Genomic DNA, 15,489 nt, shown 5'->3' with positions numbered 1-15,489 from the left:
CCATGGGACTACGTTTTTAGAATGAGCCTGGGTTGGTTTTAAGTCATACTTTTTGAAATAATTGGCACAACTTTAACCACTGAAGCTTAATAAACTCAAAATTTCTTTCAGCCGGTTGCTATAAAATTTTAAGTTAACCAGCTTTTTATTTTTTACAGTGGTAAACTCTCAAATGAAGAAATCAAAATTCAAAGTCTCCTCAACTGATTTTTTTACTTTCATTGAATAAACAGTTCCAAACATACAGTTAAATCGTTTTTATGAGCAAATTTCATTCTGAGCTCAAAAATATTTCCATCTAACTTACAATTTTAAACTGAGTAAACAATCTGTAAGTTTTTACAGGGTACATACAGATTACCTATTGCATTACTATAATTTACAAATCAGCATGAAAACTCCCCGTTTCAACTAAAATTGGACGAGTATTTATATTTTTGTTGTTTTATTAGTTTTGCACTTGTTATTAGTATATATTTTTGTTATTTATAACAAATGAAAAGAAAAACAATTTATTTTAGCAAAGGAACACAGTTTTGTATGGGGTCAATTTGACACCAAGAAAAACAAACATGGTTTGCTGGGCAAGTGTTGTCTAAAGCAGTGGTTCTCAAACTGTGGTACGTGGGCTTCCTTCTAGTGGTACACAGAGATATCAAATGTGTCATTTGTACATGCTACATATATTTCAAAATGCATTAAAAATGATTTGTATATGAATATGACATATTTTTTATTTAAATGTTGACGTTTTCAGTTTTTTTTTTTTTTTAAATATAAACACAGAACAGTGTTAACGTTCAGACTATTTATAATGTTTAAAATGGCTGACAATAATAAATATTCGTAATAGTAGAAATGAATCTGCCACGTTTTAGAACTGTAGCTGCTTTACTGGGCTTACTACACTACTGTATTTCAATGCTGCTCATTATGGTGATACTTGGAGAGACAATTTTTTTCTGAGGTGGTACTTGATGAAAAAAGTTTGAGAACCACTGGTCTAAAGGGACAGCGGCCACAAAATGGAACCAGACATTCAACCTTCTGCCCTTCGTTAGTGTAAATGAATATCAGCTGCTTCAGTCCAACATCTACATTAGCAGGAGGATGAAGATGAAACCAGGGTGGACATTTCAGCAAGACAATGATCCAAAACACAGCCAAGGAGACTCACAAATGCTTTCAGAGAAAGAAAATCAAGCTGTAGAATGGCCTACCCAATCACCTGAACTGAATCCAATAGAGAATACAAATTAAAGATCAGATTTGATAGTCACACCTAAGAAATACTCACATCTAAGTAATGTATGTGACTTTATTCTCCATATAAGAGGCATCTTTAAGCTGCCATCACCAAAAAAGCCTTTTATATAAAGTGTTAAATACGCTTCAGTAGATCAGTACTTTCTCCTTGTGTCATTCCCTTGTTATAACTCATTGTATCGTATTGTTTGGGTTTTTACCAAAATCTGGTTCAATTCCATGTCAACAGCTCCTTCAGAAATATTATTCCCAGGAAAAAAACATCTTCAATATTTTCCGCGCTTTATATGATAATATAGTATGAAGGCTTCATTTAGTGACCTCCTTCAATCCACACAGAGACATCAAGCCCTAAATCTCAAGCCGCAGAAGAAACTGTGTCCATAAACTCTGAATAACACGCTCGCTGACACCGCCATCCCAAGAATTTAAGTCTAATGTACATTTGCTGAGCGTTTCAATTATGTGTACTTAGCGAAGATTACACAACCCTCTTAACGACGTCCTCAAAAAAAAAAAACAGTCTGTTTAATCTGAAAGAGCGTCCACGGGAGTCGCTTAGTCAAACATTTACTCAAGGAAGTCATTATGGTGTTGATAAACCGAGTTTGCAGGAGATCTACATGCGAGCAGGGCACGAGGGACTGGGTGGGGGGCTGAAAAGCATGACAGTTTTCAGCGTCAAGTACATCAACAACTGTTCAAACCCAATGAAACAAACAGCCTCCGCCCCAAAGCTAAATACAGTCTGTTTCCCTTGGATACAGGTCGAGCAAACAATACTTCATGAGAATCTCAATACACCAAGAATACAAGACACTCCATTAGGTAGTAGTGGGTTGAACCCTCTTCCCTTCGGCCACCACACGACATGACAAGTTTAAAACGTTATGCAATTCTGAGTGTGTCTCACACAAGGTGAGTGGGCTTGACAAACCACCTGTAGAAAGCACACTTTTTTTTAATCTCTGTCATTTTTGGTTAGAAAGTTACCAAAGTTCAACATCAAGCCAGCATCTTAAATCAACATCATATTGACGTCAAATACTGAAATGTATTCATCAGGTATGACAACCGAATTCAACATCTAATAGACGTCATAGTGCTAACGTCCACACAATGTCAAGCTGTAACATCATTAGACGTTAATATTTGGTTGATTTTAGGTTGGATGTCGAACATTGACATCATCCTGAAGTTCTGACGTCAACCCAATTTTAATTTTTAAACAAAATGCAACGTCCCCACGAGGTTGAGGTGCAACGTCAATCTGACGTCATGTTGACGTCTTGTGCCCGCTGGGTGTTTAAGGCCATTTCGGTCATCATACAGTAAACATCCGTCATCAGTAAACAAGTGACATGCATCTAAACAGTCTCTGGGTCAATGCGTGTAAAGATTTTGGACATCTTGTTGGACACTTTTAAAACTTCCAAACAGTTTGCTGCAATTATAAATCGCCCATGTCTTGAGGTAGTTCAGTACAGGGGCTTCGCTAGACCCCACACATGCGCACATGCCCCAGTAAAAATCGCCAGTGCCCCAGTAAATACTTTGAGATTTATTTATTTAGAGTGGTAATCCCACAATAAAGACGTTATTCTCTGTGCAACCAAACCAACGCTGATGGAAGCAATGTATGCATGCAATACTGTTTTACTTGGATTTATTTGTATTTATTTATTTGCATTTTGTATATTAATTTAGTTGTTAAAATAAAATATGTATAATCATTATAATTACTTGAATAATTACTATTAGAATTACTAGAAATATTTTTGATGCAAAAAAGCTAAACAAATTAAAACTAACTAAAATAAAAAATCATTTGAACCTAACTCAAGCAGACTAAAATAAAATAAAAACAGCAAGATAGATTAAAATAAGAAAATCATAGATCATTGAAAATGTATGTGTATATATATATATATATATATATATATATATATATATATATATATATATATATATATATATATATATATATATATATATATATATTTGTATGTATGTATGTGTGTGTGTGTATTCATTCATTTTCCTTCGGCTTAGTCCTTTATATACCAGGGGTCACTACAGCAGAATGAATCGCCAACTATTTTGGCGCATATATATATCTAACAATTCTGACTTTAACTATATATATATATATATATATATATATATATATATATATATATATATATATATATATATATATATAGATAGATATATACATACACACACACACACACACACACACACACACACACACACACACACACACACACACACACACATATATATATATATATATATATATATATATATATATATATATATATATATATATATATGTATTTTATTATAATTTTTTTTTATTAATTTATTAATTTATTTATTTATGTTTTGTGAAGGCGGTGCTGTGCCCCAGTAGAGCTTTATGTCTAGCAACGCCCCTGGTTTAGTTAGATCCGATTTACCTTCTATGTGCGATGTCATTGGACAGGACTGATGTTTTTAATCCTCATAGACAAGAAAAGTAAAGTAGTGACTGTATGTTGAAGGAAAGTAGAGTAGTAAAAGTACTGATACTGCAGTAAAAATGTACTCAAAGGAAAGTAAAAGTACACACTTTTAAAACTACTTAATAAATGACAATTTCTAAGAGAAACTACTCAATGACAGTAGTTTGAGTAATTTGTAATTTGTTATTTTACACCACTGCTGCAGGCTTATATGAATCCACGCCAAAGGAAATGGTTTAGGATTTTCTAACGTACATTTCCTGAGTTTCTCTCTCACTCGATGAATCAATAGCAGTTTAAGTGAAGCATATAACAGCTTGACATTATACTGATACAGTCTCCAGTTTAAGAGCTCGATTTAATGAGACTGGCTGAGTGTGTTTAAAGGGTTTGTATAGTCCCAGAGTTGATGAGGAGCTGTGTAAAATCCACCGCAAGAGAGTCAAACAGTGAAATGGAGCAGAGCATTACAGACTGGACGAAATCCCTCCACCACCCCCCAAAAAAACCCAACAAAAACATTTCCATGAGACAGAACATTGAGGCTCTCGATGCTTACACATTTACCCGCCGGATTATTAATAGAAAATAAAAACTTTGTTTCCATAGCAACAGTTATAGTCCATATGGAAAGTGTCTCCTCTTGTTGCCAAGACAACCAACCCACGATGAACTCGCAGTTGAACGACGCAGAGCTGTTGATCTGTCCCCGAACAAGCCTGGACAACATACAAAACTGACCTTAGCGAATGCTGACATTCTGACTAAGCGAATGATCAGCAACCATTAAAACGAAACAGGCTCATTTGAATAAAGTTAATATGTTTATTCTGTAACACGTCTTTCCGCATTCTCATTAATCAAACCTTATTGAAGCGGTGGAAATAAACGAAAGCGCAGTTCCCCCCTTCTCTCCTGTCTGAAACTCTCACAGCAGACATGATGTCAGTGTAGACACCGAATGCAGGCCTGAAATGCTGCCTCTGAGTTTTCCCACTCCTGTCACTGTTTGAGGAGAGCAAGGGTCATCCACAGACCCGATATCCGAGCATGCCAAAGCGGAAAAAATAGAAAGCTCAGCCCTAACAATGGCCCCCAGTCTTTAAACTGGCTCCGAGTGCAGCATGTGGAAGTGTTTAATGAGAGACCGCAGGGTTTGAATCTGAAAATACAGTTATATAATTCTTCTGCTTCTGTATTTTATTTTATCTGAACTGAACGCGAGGAGAAAGGATGAATTGTGAGTATCTCAAAGTACAAATGAAATCAAAACTAGCCATGCTGATTTTGTTAGCTCATAAAGCTAATTCTGTGGTGAACAATTCATCTGTGCATTTCATTAAGAAAATGGTTTGCTCTGGTAATCTGAAATTGAAATATGAAAATGCACTTGCTGTTTGTTTTCTGTCAAATTTTCAGATTAGGTCTGTCTGAGGTATTGGGCGTGGCTAACATACTTAACCACGCCCCTCCAGCTGTCAGTCAACACACCTAAATGTTGAGCAGGAGGAGTCTGTTAGGTTGTAGTAACTCTCTCCAAACCCTTTTCTAGATCTCTCTGAATGAAATGCCTACTTTACTACATCCAATCAGCTTGCAGTAGAAAAAACAAGCCACGCCCACTGTTTTCTCATTAAATATTCTGTTTCTCTAGGAGTACAGAAAACAAACGGGCGCAGCTTCCGGTTCATGTGGACTTTAAACAGTTGAGTTCAAACTCTTTTGTAATTTTTGAGTGAGATGCTAATGGTCTAATCTGATTCAATGAATTATGCTAAGCTAGGCTAAAAGTGCTCCCGCCATTCCTAGAGATCGGCTGATTGGATTCAAAATTGGTACACTGTTTAACTCTAAGGGAGTTGTGAAATGAATTTATTCGAAAACGAGACCTTGGTTGTTTCGTTACGTTACTGACACAAATTGAAACTCGGGATTGAACCAAAAGTTCTCCGTCGCACTTCAACAAATGAGTAGTTTCTTTGAAACAGACCAGATATTCTCATTTCTGACTGCATTGAGACTGTTCCCACTACTGCTCACATGCGGCTGTCGTTTTGGTGTGAAACAATCCAGGCGGTTTTATGAAGAGTCCATGCTTCTGATAATTTGTTAATTTGTTAAACGGTTAATTTTTTAATTTGTTATGGTTTAACCCTACTGAAAAATCTAGCTCAAACCAGCCTAGGCTGGTTGGCTGGTTTTTGCTGGTTGACCAGCCTGGTTTTAGAGGGGTTTCCAGCCATTTCCAGCCTGGTCTTAGCTGGTCAGGCTGGAAAATGACCAGCTAAAACCAGCTTGACCAGCCTGGTTTAAGCTGGACATAGCTGGTTTTGGCTGGACTCCCAGCTTAGCTAGGCTGGTCAAGCTGGTTTTAGCTGGTCATCTCCCAGCCTGACCAGCTAAGACCAGGCTGGAAATGGCTGGAAACCAGCCTGGAAGTGGCCAAAACCCCTCTAAAACCAGGCTGGTCGACCAGCTAAAACCAGCCAACCAGCCTAGGCTGGTTTAAGCTGGATTTTTCAGCAGGGAAATGTGTGAACACAAGGTATATGAAATATTACAGTTAGATATTTTTGAAAACTTGTATCGAGTAGATTGTATCGACGTTCTATTTTACAAACGATATACAATTACTAGCCCTCTGTGAAATCTGAAGTCCCTCAACACTATTTTTATTTTTAGTTGTTTAAAGGAGAGTAGATTTTAATCCAACTAGTTAATAAACATAATAGTTTTAATCACTTGTTTCTAATGACTAAATTCTTTTGTATTTTGACATTGTAATGGAGGCAAACTAGTGAAGTGCCATGTAGGTAAACCTCACTCCTCTGACCTCTAAAGGTGCTCTAGAGACAGACGCTAGCGGTCATGGTCTCAAGCCTCCTTGGAGCAACGGACTCCCATACAAAGAATAACTGGTTTGATCCCAGCTCAGAGCAAGTTGGGTGCAGTAGGACCGGTTGACTCCCATACAAATAATAAGTGGTTTGATCCCAGCTCAGACCGGGTTGGGTGCAGTAGGACTGGTGGGTTGCACTTGGGGGTTCGTCCAGGATGCGAGTGAGGTTTAGGGAGGTGAGAGTAACAGAGGCCAGCTAGCAAAGTGCTATGCAGGTAAACTTGACTCCTATGACCTCTAAAGGTGCTCTAGCAACAGCCGCAAGAGGTCATGGTCTTTAGCCTCCTTGTTAGAGTAACCGACTCACATACAAAGAATAGCCGGTTCAATTCCAGCCCAGACCAGGTTGGGCACAGTAGGACCCGTGGGTTACACCATGATAATATTTTTCAAGAAACGTATTTTGCAAGATACTACTATTCAGCTTAAAGTGCCATTTAAAGGCTTCACTAGGTTATGTTAATTAGGTAATTTAGTATAATTAGGCAATAGCCCCTTTCACACAGTGATACCGGTAAATATCTGGAAAATTTCCGGAACGACTTTACCGGTAAAATCAAAAAATCGCTGTTCACACAGGCGAGGACGTTACGGAATTTTTCCGGAAAAGAGCATTCACACATCCATTCCAAAATACCGGTAAATTCTGACATCATTAACCAGAAATGAGCTCTAAACGGCTGCGCTTGTGTTTGTTAACATTTGACTACATCACAAACTCTGTGGATGGATCAGTGTTGTGAACTACTTCGATGAAAACATATAGAGAAACACTTTCGCATGTCGAGATGTACATGATATGTGTGTGTGCCCATGGGCTGTTTCATGGGCACACGCAAAGCTCGAAGGTAAACAAACAACGGTTTATCAGAAGCATCTTATCGATAATTATTTACACGGTTGGCATTAAGATGAACATATAATCGTTATCTGACTAATTTCTAGCAGCTAAATGTGTCTGGAAAAATATACTCATAAACCGCGCGGACGTGAATGCGTCTGACTGTTCTGATTGGATAAAGAAGACCCCTGTGGCCACCCCAATATGATAGTTGCTAATATTATTAATTTAAATGTATTTACTTAAATTCACAATACTTCAATAAATAAATGAATAAATAAAATGCAGCCACTAAATTATTGTGGATTGATCAGCGCCACTGACGAAGCTGATTCACTGAGATTGCACACTCTTTATTAAGAAATTATTATTTTTGAAGTGAGAAAGTTGTGTTTCATCTGATTGAAAACCACAAATCCAAAATAAATCACTAGATGCATTTTGAAATCTGCTTTTCAAAATTTTTTGGGGTTTTGTTTGGTTTATTAATTCATTCCTTAATCATATTCATTATTCATAATTCATTAATGTTAGACATGGCATATGTTGTATGTTGTACAAGAAATAACTTACCTGATAGAGGTTTTAGACTAAATATTGATTTTTATTTGGTTTGCACTTGTACTTGCGGAATAAATTACAATATTTCAAGAGTAATTATTGGAATTCATTAAAACGTCATTATTTATTTTACCAAAAACAAAAATATAACATTACTCTTTATTCACAATATATACACAATTCATAATTTTTTTGTGTGCCACCACAAGATTTGTTGTGGCCTTACTTGGCCACCCCTAAGAAAATTTTCTGGGGGCGCCACTGCCCACATCAGCACGTTCTAGACATGCACGCGCTCTTTCCGGCAATCTTCCTTCTGCGTTCACACAGCGCAGCATTCCGGCAAACTACCGGTAATGTTACAACTTCTCTTTCCGCAAAATAGCCAGACCGAATTTACCGGTATTTTCAAAAAGGACCTGTTCACACATACAACTTTCCGGAAAATTGCCGATAATTTTCCGGAAAGGTCTGTATGTGTGAAAGTGGCTATTGTCTTGTATAAAAGTGTTTTTTTTTCTGTAGGCAATATAATATTGAACTTAAAATAAATATTGACCAAAACATTTTTTAAATTATTCCAGTCAAACCAAACACAAAATAAGACTTTCTCCAGACGGAAATATGACATATAACAACTGTATATCATCCTATTGCACATCCCTATTCATAGCACAGTGTTTCTCTGTAAAGAATGTCAGGCTTCCCCATCCATTGAGTTCAACAGCCTGCTTACATTACTGTACCTTTAACACTTCTACTTGTAAATGAGGCACAATTCATAATTTCCACATTACACATAATGAACCATCAGGATGAGCCTAAATACTAAACGTTCCCTATTAAAAGTCCATTAAAATCCTGCTTCACCAAGCAAGCGTCGTGACCGTGCAGGAAAGTGCCACATCTGCAAAAGGTCAACACAAAAAGTTCCTCAGCACAAAACTCTAACCTAATTCAATAAAGTCAAGTATGATTAATGTCAAGAACAAACGCCTGCCGTCAGCTGAAAACACACACAGCAGCGGTCGCTTTTGTAGAGCTTCTGAGTTGGAAGTGAAAGATTTTATTAACTTACGTGCCCAAAACCTCTTTGAAGTCATAGATATCCTTGATGTTCGCTGTTTTCTTTTTCCAAGAGGGTCCATCCTCTCCCAGGGGCATTTTGCTACGGTCGATGATGGAGAAACTGAGAGAGGAAGAGGAAATTGGTGAATTACTATACATTATAAAGAAAAACCTACAGATAATTAGAGCCAAGGCTAACATTTTCTGACATGACATGATCGTGAAACTACAAGAGCTTCAGCTGAAATCTTTAAGGAACATTCAATATAATTTTTAAGTTGAGTTTAACAATTGAGAGTTAAACAATTAAATAAAGTCTAAACAGAGATAAACAGTTGTGTTTTTAAATCCATTCAGCCGATCTCCAGTGTCCTGACATTTTATCCTACACTTCAGATTATGCTACTAACACTGTAATTGAATGGTTCTGAGGTTGGGGTTAGGCATCAGGTATGTTGGGGCGATATAATAGCTTCATATCACACTACTCCACGTTAAAACTTACAGTGGTAGGCAAGTCTGATGAGTAGCATATTGCGCCATCAAAATGTGCTACTTACTTTTTGAATCGGAGGTAGGACATTGCGGGAGCACTATTAGCTTAGCTTGGCATAGATCATTGAATCGGATTAGACCGTTAGCATCTCACTTAAAAATTGCAAAAAACATAATTTTACTATTTAAAGCCTGACCCTTCTGTAATTACATTGTGTACTAAGACTGACGCAAAATGAAATACTGCCATTTTCTAGGTCAATATGAATAGGAACCATAGCTAGATGGCATCTATAGGAACTATAGCTATAAACTAGCAACTTTTCATTTTCTGTCGGTCAAGGTACACATTGTAATTACAGAAGATTCCAGCTTTATATAAGAAAAATTTTGTTTTTACCTTTTTTTTCGGTTTGTTTTAAAGCGAGATGCTAATGGTCTAATCTTATTTAATGATCTATGCTAAGCTAAGCCAAATATGCTCCCGCCAGACCTGCAAAAAAGATCCTTTTCCTATTTAAAGCCCGACCCTTCTGTATTTACATTGTTACTAAGACCGGTGGAAAATGAAAAGTTGCTTCTAGGTCAATACGACTAGGAACTACAGATAGAAAAGTGTAACTATAGCAAGATAGCGACTATAGGAACTATAGCAAGAAAATAGCTTCTTTTGATTTTCCGTCAGCCTTAGTCCACATTTTAACTACAGACGATTCCAGATTTAAATGGGAAAACTGCTGTTTTGTTTTTTTTATAATCGTTTTAATTTTTGCATCAGATGCTAATGGTCTAATTCGATTCAATGATCTATGCTAAGGTAAGCTAAAAGTGCTCCCACAAAACCCAGAGATTGGCTGAATTTATTAAAAAATGGTGAAAGTCAACTTTTTAACTCCACATTTACACAAGCTTAAGCTAAATGCTTAAGAGAACATTTCAGTTTAAGAGTTATAGATTTTGGTTAAAGAGTTAAACAATTGGAAAGTTAAAATAGTGTAAATAGTTGAGTTTTGCCATTTTTGAATCCACCCTCCTGATCTCCGTAGGAGCACTTTTAGCTTAGCTTAGCATATATCACTGACTTGGATTAGACCATTAGCATCTTGCTAAAAATTGGAAAAAATATATAATTATACTATTTAAATCCTGACCCTCTGTAATTACTTTGTGTACTAAGAGTGACGGAAAATGAAACACTGTTGTTTTCTTGGTCAATATGGCTAGGAACTATAGCTAAAATAGCACATATAGCTAGATAGCGTCTATAGGCATTATAGCAAGAAAATAGCAACTTTTCATTTTCCATCAGTCTTAGTACACAATGTATTTACAGAAGGGTCAGGCCTTAAATAGTAAAACAGTTTTATTTATTTAAAATAGTTTTTTTTTTTTTTTTTTACAATTTTTGAGAGAGATGCTAATGGTCTAATCAGATTCAATGATCTATGCTAAGCTAAGCTAAAAGTGCTCCTGCCAAACCCAGAGATCAGCTGAATGGATTCACAAACTGTACTAAGACCGACTGACAACAAATTAAAAGTTTGTAGTTTCTAGTTCAATATGGCTAGGAACTACAGCTAGAAAATGGCAAGTTTAGGTATAGCATCTATAGGAAGGAAATAGCAATTCTTCATTTTCCGTCGGTCTAAGTACACAATGTTATGACAGGAAATTTTCAGCTTTAAACAGGAAAACTGTTTGTATTTACTTTAATAATTTTTTGAAACTTTTGAGAGAGATGCTAATGGTCTAATCCGATTCCATCATCTGTGCTAAGCTAAGCTAAAATAGCTTCAGCCAGATAAAATGAGCCTATTTTTAGAGTCTTCCTTTAAAACCTTTGTCCTATAAGACAATTCACTTGGATTTTGACCCGAGCATGTGGATATCCTCACGTTTACAAGGCTGTGGTGTAATTTACAAGTGTCACACATGATGACATATGATGAGCCTTGAAGCGTTAAGGCCTTTTACAATGTGTAAACTGCGATTACTATTAAGACGCCGTCGTGTCACAGCAAGTGCTCTCCATCTGTCTGTTTTTCTTTGAGCGAGAGACGTCTGACGGCTACACACACATACTCTAGCCAAAAAAACCCTCTTCAGACAGTGTAAACGAAGCAGTAACAGGTTCAAAAGATAAATAAAAGTCCTGTAACACCCGTGTTTGTTTCCACATTTTCTTGAGAGAGTTTTTTGTAACCAAAGATACATTTTAAAAAATCTATTTCTTGTAAAACTAACTAATTATTAAGTCTAAAAAATTCACACCACATGCCTTTACTTTAGACTTTTTCTCTTATTATGAAAAGCTCATTTACTTCCCACTTCCCTGTTCTAAACCTGCTTAAAGTTTTTAAGAAGATCAAAAAAAGGCTTTTTATGCATTTGAGTATATATATATATATATATATATATATATATATATATATATATATATATATATATATATATATATATATATATATATATATATATATATATATTTTTTTTTTTTTTTTTTATACACACACACACACACACACACACACACAGTTAAAGTCAGAATTATTAGCCCACTTTTTTCCTCTTTTTTAAATATTTCCCTAACAATGTTTAACAGAGCAAGGAAATTTTCACAGTATGTCTGATAATATTTTTTTTTCTTCATTTTTTTTTTATTTAATCAGAAATACAATGCAAATTGTAAAATTCATTCCTTCATTCATTTTCTTTTCGGCTTTAGTCCCTTTATTAATCTGGGGTTTTACGCAGCGGATGTTTTACGCAGCGGATGTTTTACACAGCGAATGTCCTTCCAGCTGCAACCCATCACTGGAAAACACCCATACATTCTCATTCACACACATACACTACGGACAATTAAGCTTATCCAATTCACCTATACCACATGTCTTGTGGAGGAAACCGGAGCTCCCGGAGGAAACCCACACCAACACGGGGAGAACATGCAAACTCCACACAGAAATGCCAACGGACCCAGCCGAGACTCGAACCAGCGACCTTCTTGCTGTGAGGCGAGATCGCTACCCACTGTGCCACCGCGTCGCCATTTGTAAAATTGTGAAATGTTATTGCACTATAAAATAACTGTTCAAAATTAGTTTATAATTTAATTTAATTATTTATTCCAGTGATTTTAAAGATGAATTTAAAGCTTCAGAGTCACATGATCCTTCAAAAATTACTCTAATATTAATTATTATTATTATTATTATTATTATTATTATTATTATTATTATTATTATTATTAATGGTAATAGTAATAAAAGCAATAATGACTGAAGTACTAATTTCATTTGAAACTACATACAATAAGAAAGCAGTTATTTTAAATTGTAATAAATATTTAACAATTAAACTTTTTTTTACATCTAATAAATGCTGCATTGAGAAACAAATCATTTTCTTTAACAAAAAAAAAAATGAAAGAAAAAAAACTGACCCCAAACTCTTGTCCGGCAGTGTATGTATTTTTTAATATGTATTTATCATACAGTACAATTTAATACTGGCTTACTGCACGGCCAGGCTTTATTATTTTCAGCACATGCTTAAAATATGCATGGAATATTCACCTGAAATATTACACTGAAAAATAACAGCTCCAGAATAACGCAGGTAGATTTCTCACATGGCTTTCTCAACAAAAACAAAACGTGTGACTGGAAATCTTTAAATAGAGCTCTGATTTGATTTTCAACAGCACGATTCACAAGTCCCCAAACAGCTCTGAATAAAGGCTGTGAACGTTACTTTGGCTCCACACAGACCGCCGTATAGGGATATCCTGAGATCTATACACCCAAATACCTTTTATGTATTCGCTAGAGTGGCATGATATTGGAATAAACTGACATTATAACAATAATTTTATGCTTTTTTATTTAATTTATTTTATTAAATATTTTATGATAATTATTTTTTATACGATATATACGTCATTGAACAAAATGACTTAAATTTACTGGGATTCTTGGTAGAGAAACTATGATAAACAAAGTAGGGAAAAATATACAGGGTGGCTAATAACTCTTCTTCATCTGTATATCTTCATCATATCGATGTAGAAGTGATACATTTTGCAGCCCTAGCGTTCGCCCTGTAAGTCTGGTATCTTCAGCAATCATTTCAGCTCAGACTCACGACTTGTCCTCTGTTGTGTGGGCCGGGGGTATGTTGTGTCTATTTTGGACAGTGCTAAACCATTTCCTAAGAGCTGTCACTGTCTGTCCGCCCCTCCTAGACAACAACTGATGAGCTTCAAGGTCCAAAATAACCCGTTTAGTATTGTCCTGCATCAAATGAATTCAAGGAGATGGTTCATTCATGCCAAACTTTGTCACCTCGTGTCAACCAAAAAAAAGTTTGGCTCTATATTCTAACTTAAAAAGATAGTCCAGCCAAAAATACATCACTTGTTTAAAACCTATTAGAATTGTTTTCTATTGTTCAACACAAATGAAGATATTCTGAAAAATGTTGTCTATAGTTTTTTTCTATTATCAACAGGGTTTCCACTCTTTTAAGGACTTTTAAAAGCACCCTTACTTGTAAATAAAGCACCTTACTTAGTAATTCATACAATGACGTATGCAGCAGCATGAAATTTCTTAACGTACTTAACATTTCACTCAGACTTAAATTAAAATGAATTAAAATAAAATTTGTTTAGATGTTAGTAACAGTATTATTAATTTTTAGGATATCTATAAGCTTGTGTGCTCCAAAACAGTGACAAAACTCAGATTTAGAGGGATATAAAATTGAAATAAACATGTCAAGCTTGTAAATTGTCACTTCCGCCTAAATGGATTAACGTTTTTATTCACGTCACTTCATACTACAGATCACATCATAACCAATCAAATGCTCTCTAGAATCTGACATGCCCGCCCCCTTCTAAACGCTTCTCATTTGCTTTTCATTTAATGCTCTCTCACTGGCAAAGCGGTGATAAAACAAAACGCTATTGGCTGTTTTTTTTAAAGGGGAGGAGCTAATCTATGTCCCACCCTCTCGTCGTGTTTCGGTTGAGGTTAAGTCAAACATTGAATTAAAATTGCATATTTCGAAGCACTTCACTGGACCTTTGATATTTACAATAAAAATGTCAGAGCAATTTTCTAAACGTTTGACCGTTTTAGGGGTTGATCACACCGAACGCGCTTCTTGCGATGAGAGGCGCATTATTTAAATGGGTTACTAACGGCCATGAGTGTTTCTCGCACTACTTATGCGCCTTGCGCAACTCGCATTTTAATTGCGTTTTTTCCATTGCACGATGTGCGCTCGCAGTTAAAAAAAGTAACCTCTGAGTTGAAAAAGTGTTACTTCAGTCGCATCTTTACATTTTCGTTTCCATTGAGGTGACAGCAGGGTTTACAGGGCTCAACACTGCGACCGTTTTGGTCGCATATGCGCACTGAATTTTATCGTTGCGACCTCAAAATATATTTGGGAGCATTTGTAGGAGTGCACAAAATTACTGTCATGCATGCAACCAGTTTTCAGAGCAAAACGTTCACCACATGCACCGATTTAGGAGGCATTCATGCATTTTTGCAACAAATAACACCAGACGCAGAGCTCAGGAATGGTTTAAATCAGTTGACATGTCAACTTGCTGCTGTAAACAAAGCCTACAATGCTTGTCCCGCCTTCAAGCTCTTCTTATTGGCCCACTGCGCTAGCACAGAATGCAAATTAATTGGTTAATATCAGCTGTCAATCACTCAGTTCTGATGACAGGGAGCTACAGCTGCGAAAACGTAAAGGTCTGGATAAGTGAGAATGAAAACAACATTGGCAGATTTAGTTTTAGAAACCACCTAAAGTTACAAATAATGGCA

The 15,489-nt window shown here is 36.1% G+C and overlaps 1 protein-coding gene across 2 annotated transcripts in view; it reads right to left on the bottom strand.

Moving 5' to 3' along the window:
* Positions 1–15,489, bottom strand: part of camk1b (calcium/calmodulin-dependent protein kinase Ib) — a 104,974-nt gene that overhangs the window by 65,448 nt on the left and 24,037 nt on the right. For both annotated transcript variants that reach the window (XM_087273125.1, XM_087273126.1), the window contains one exon: positions 9,153–9,263. In XM_087273125.1, coding sequence (XP_087129251.1) covers positions 9,153–9,263 — 111 coding nt within the window. The remainder of the gene's footprint in view (positions 1–9,152; positions 9,264–15,489) is intronic.

The sequence above is a fragment of the Danio rerio genome, chromosome 11 (assembly GCF_052040795.2).
Source record: "Danio rerio strain M-AB ecotype USA chromosome 11, GRCz13ab, whole genome shotgun sequence".
Classification (NCBI taxonomy): Eukaryota; Metazoa; Chordata; class Actinopteri; order Cypriniformes; family Danionidae; genus Danio; species Danio rerio.
Note: the sequence above shows the minus strand (reverse complement) of the source record. Positions and strands in the feature narration are given on the sequence as shown.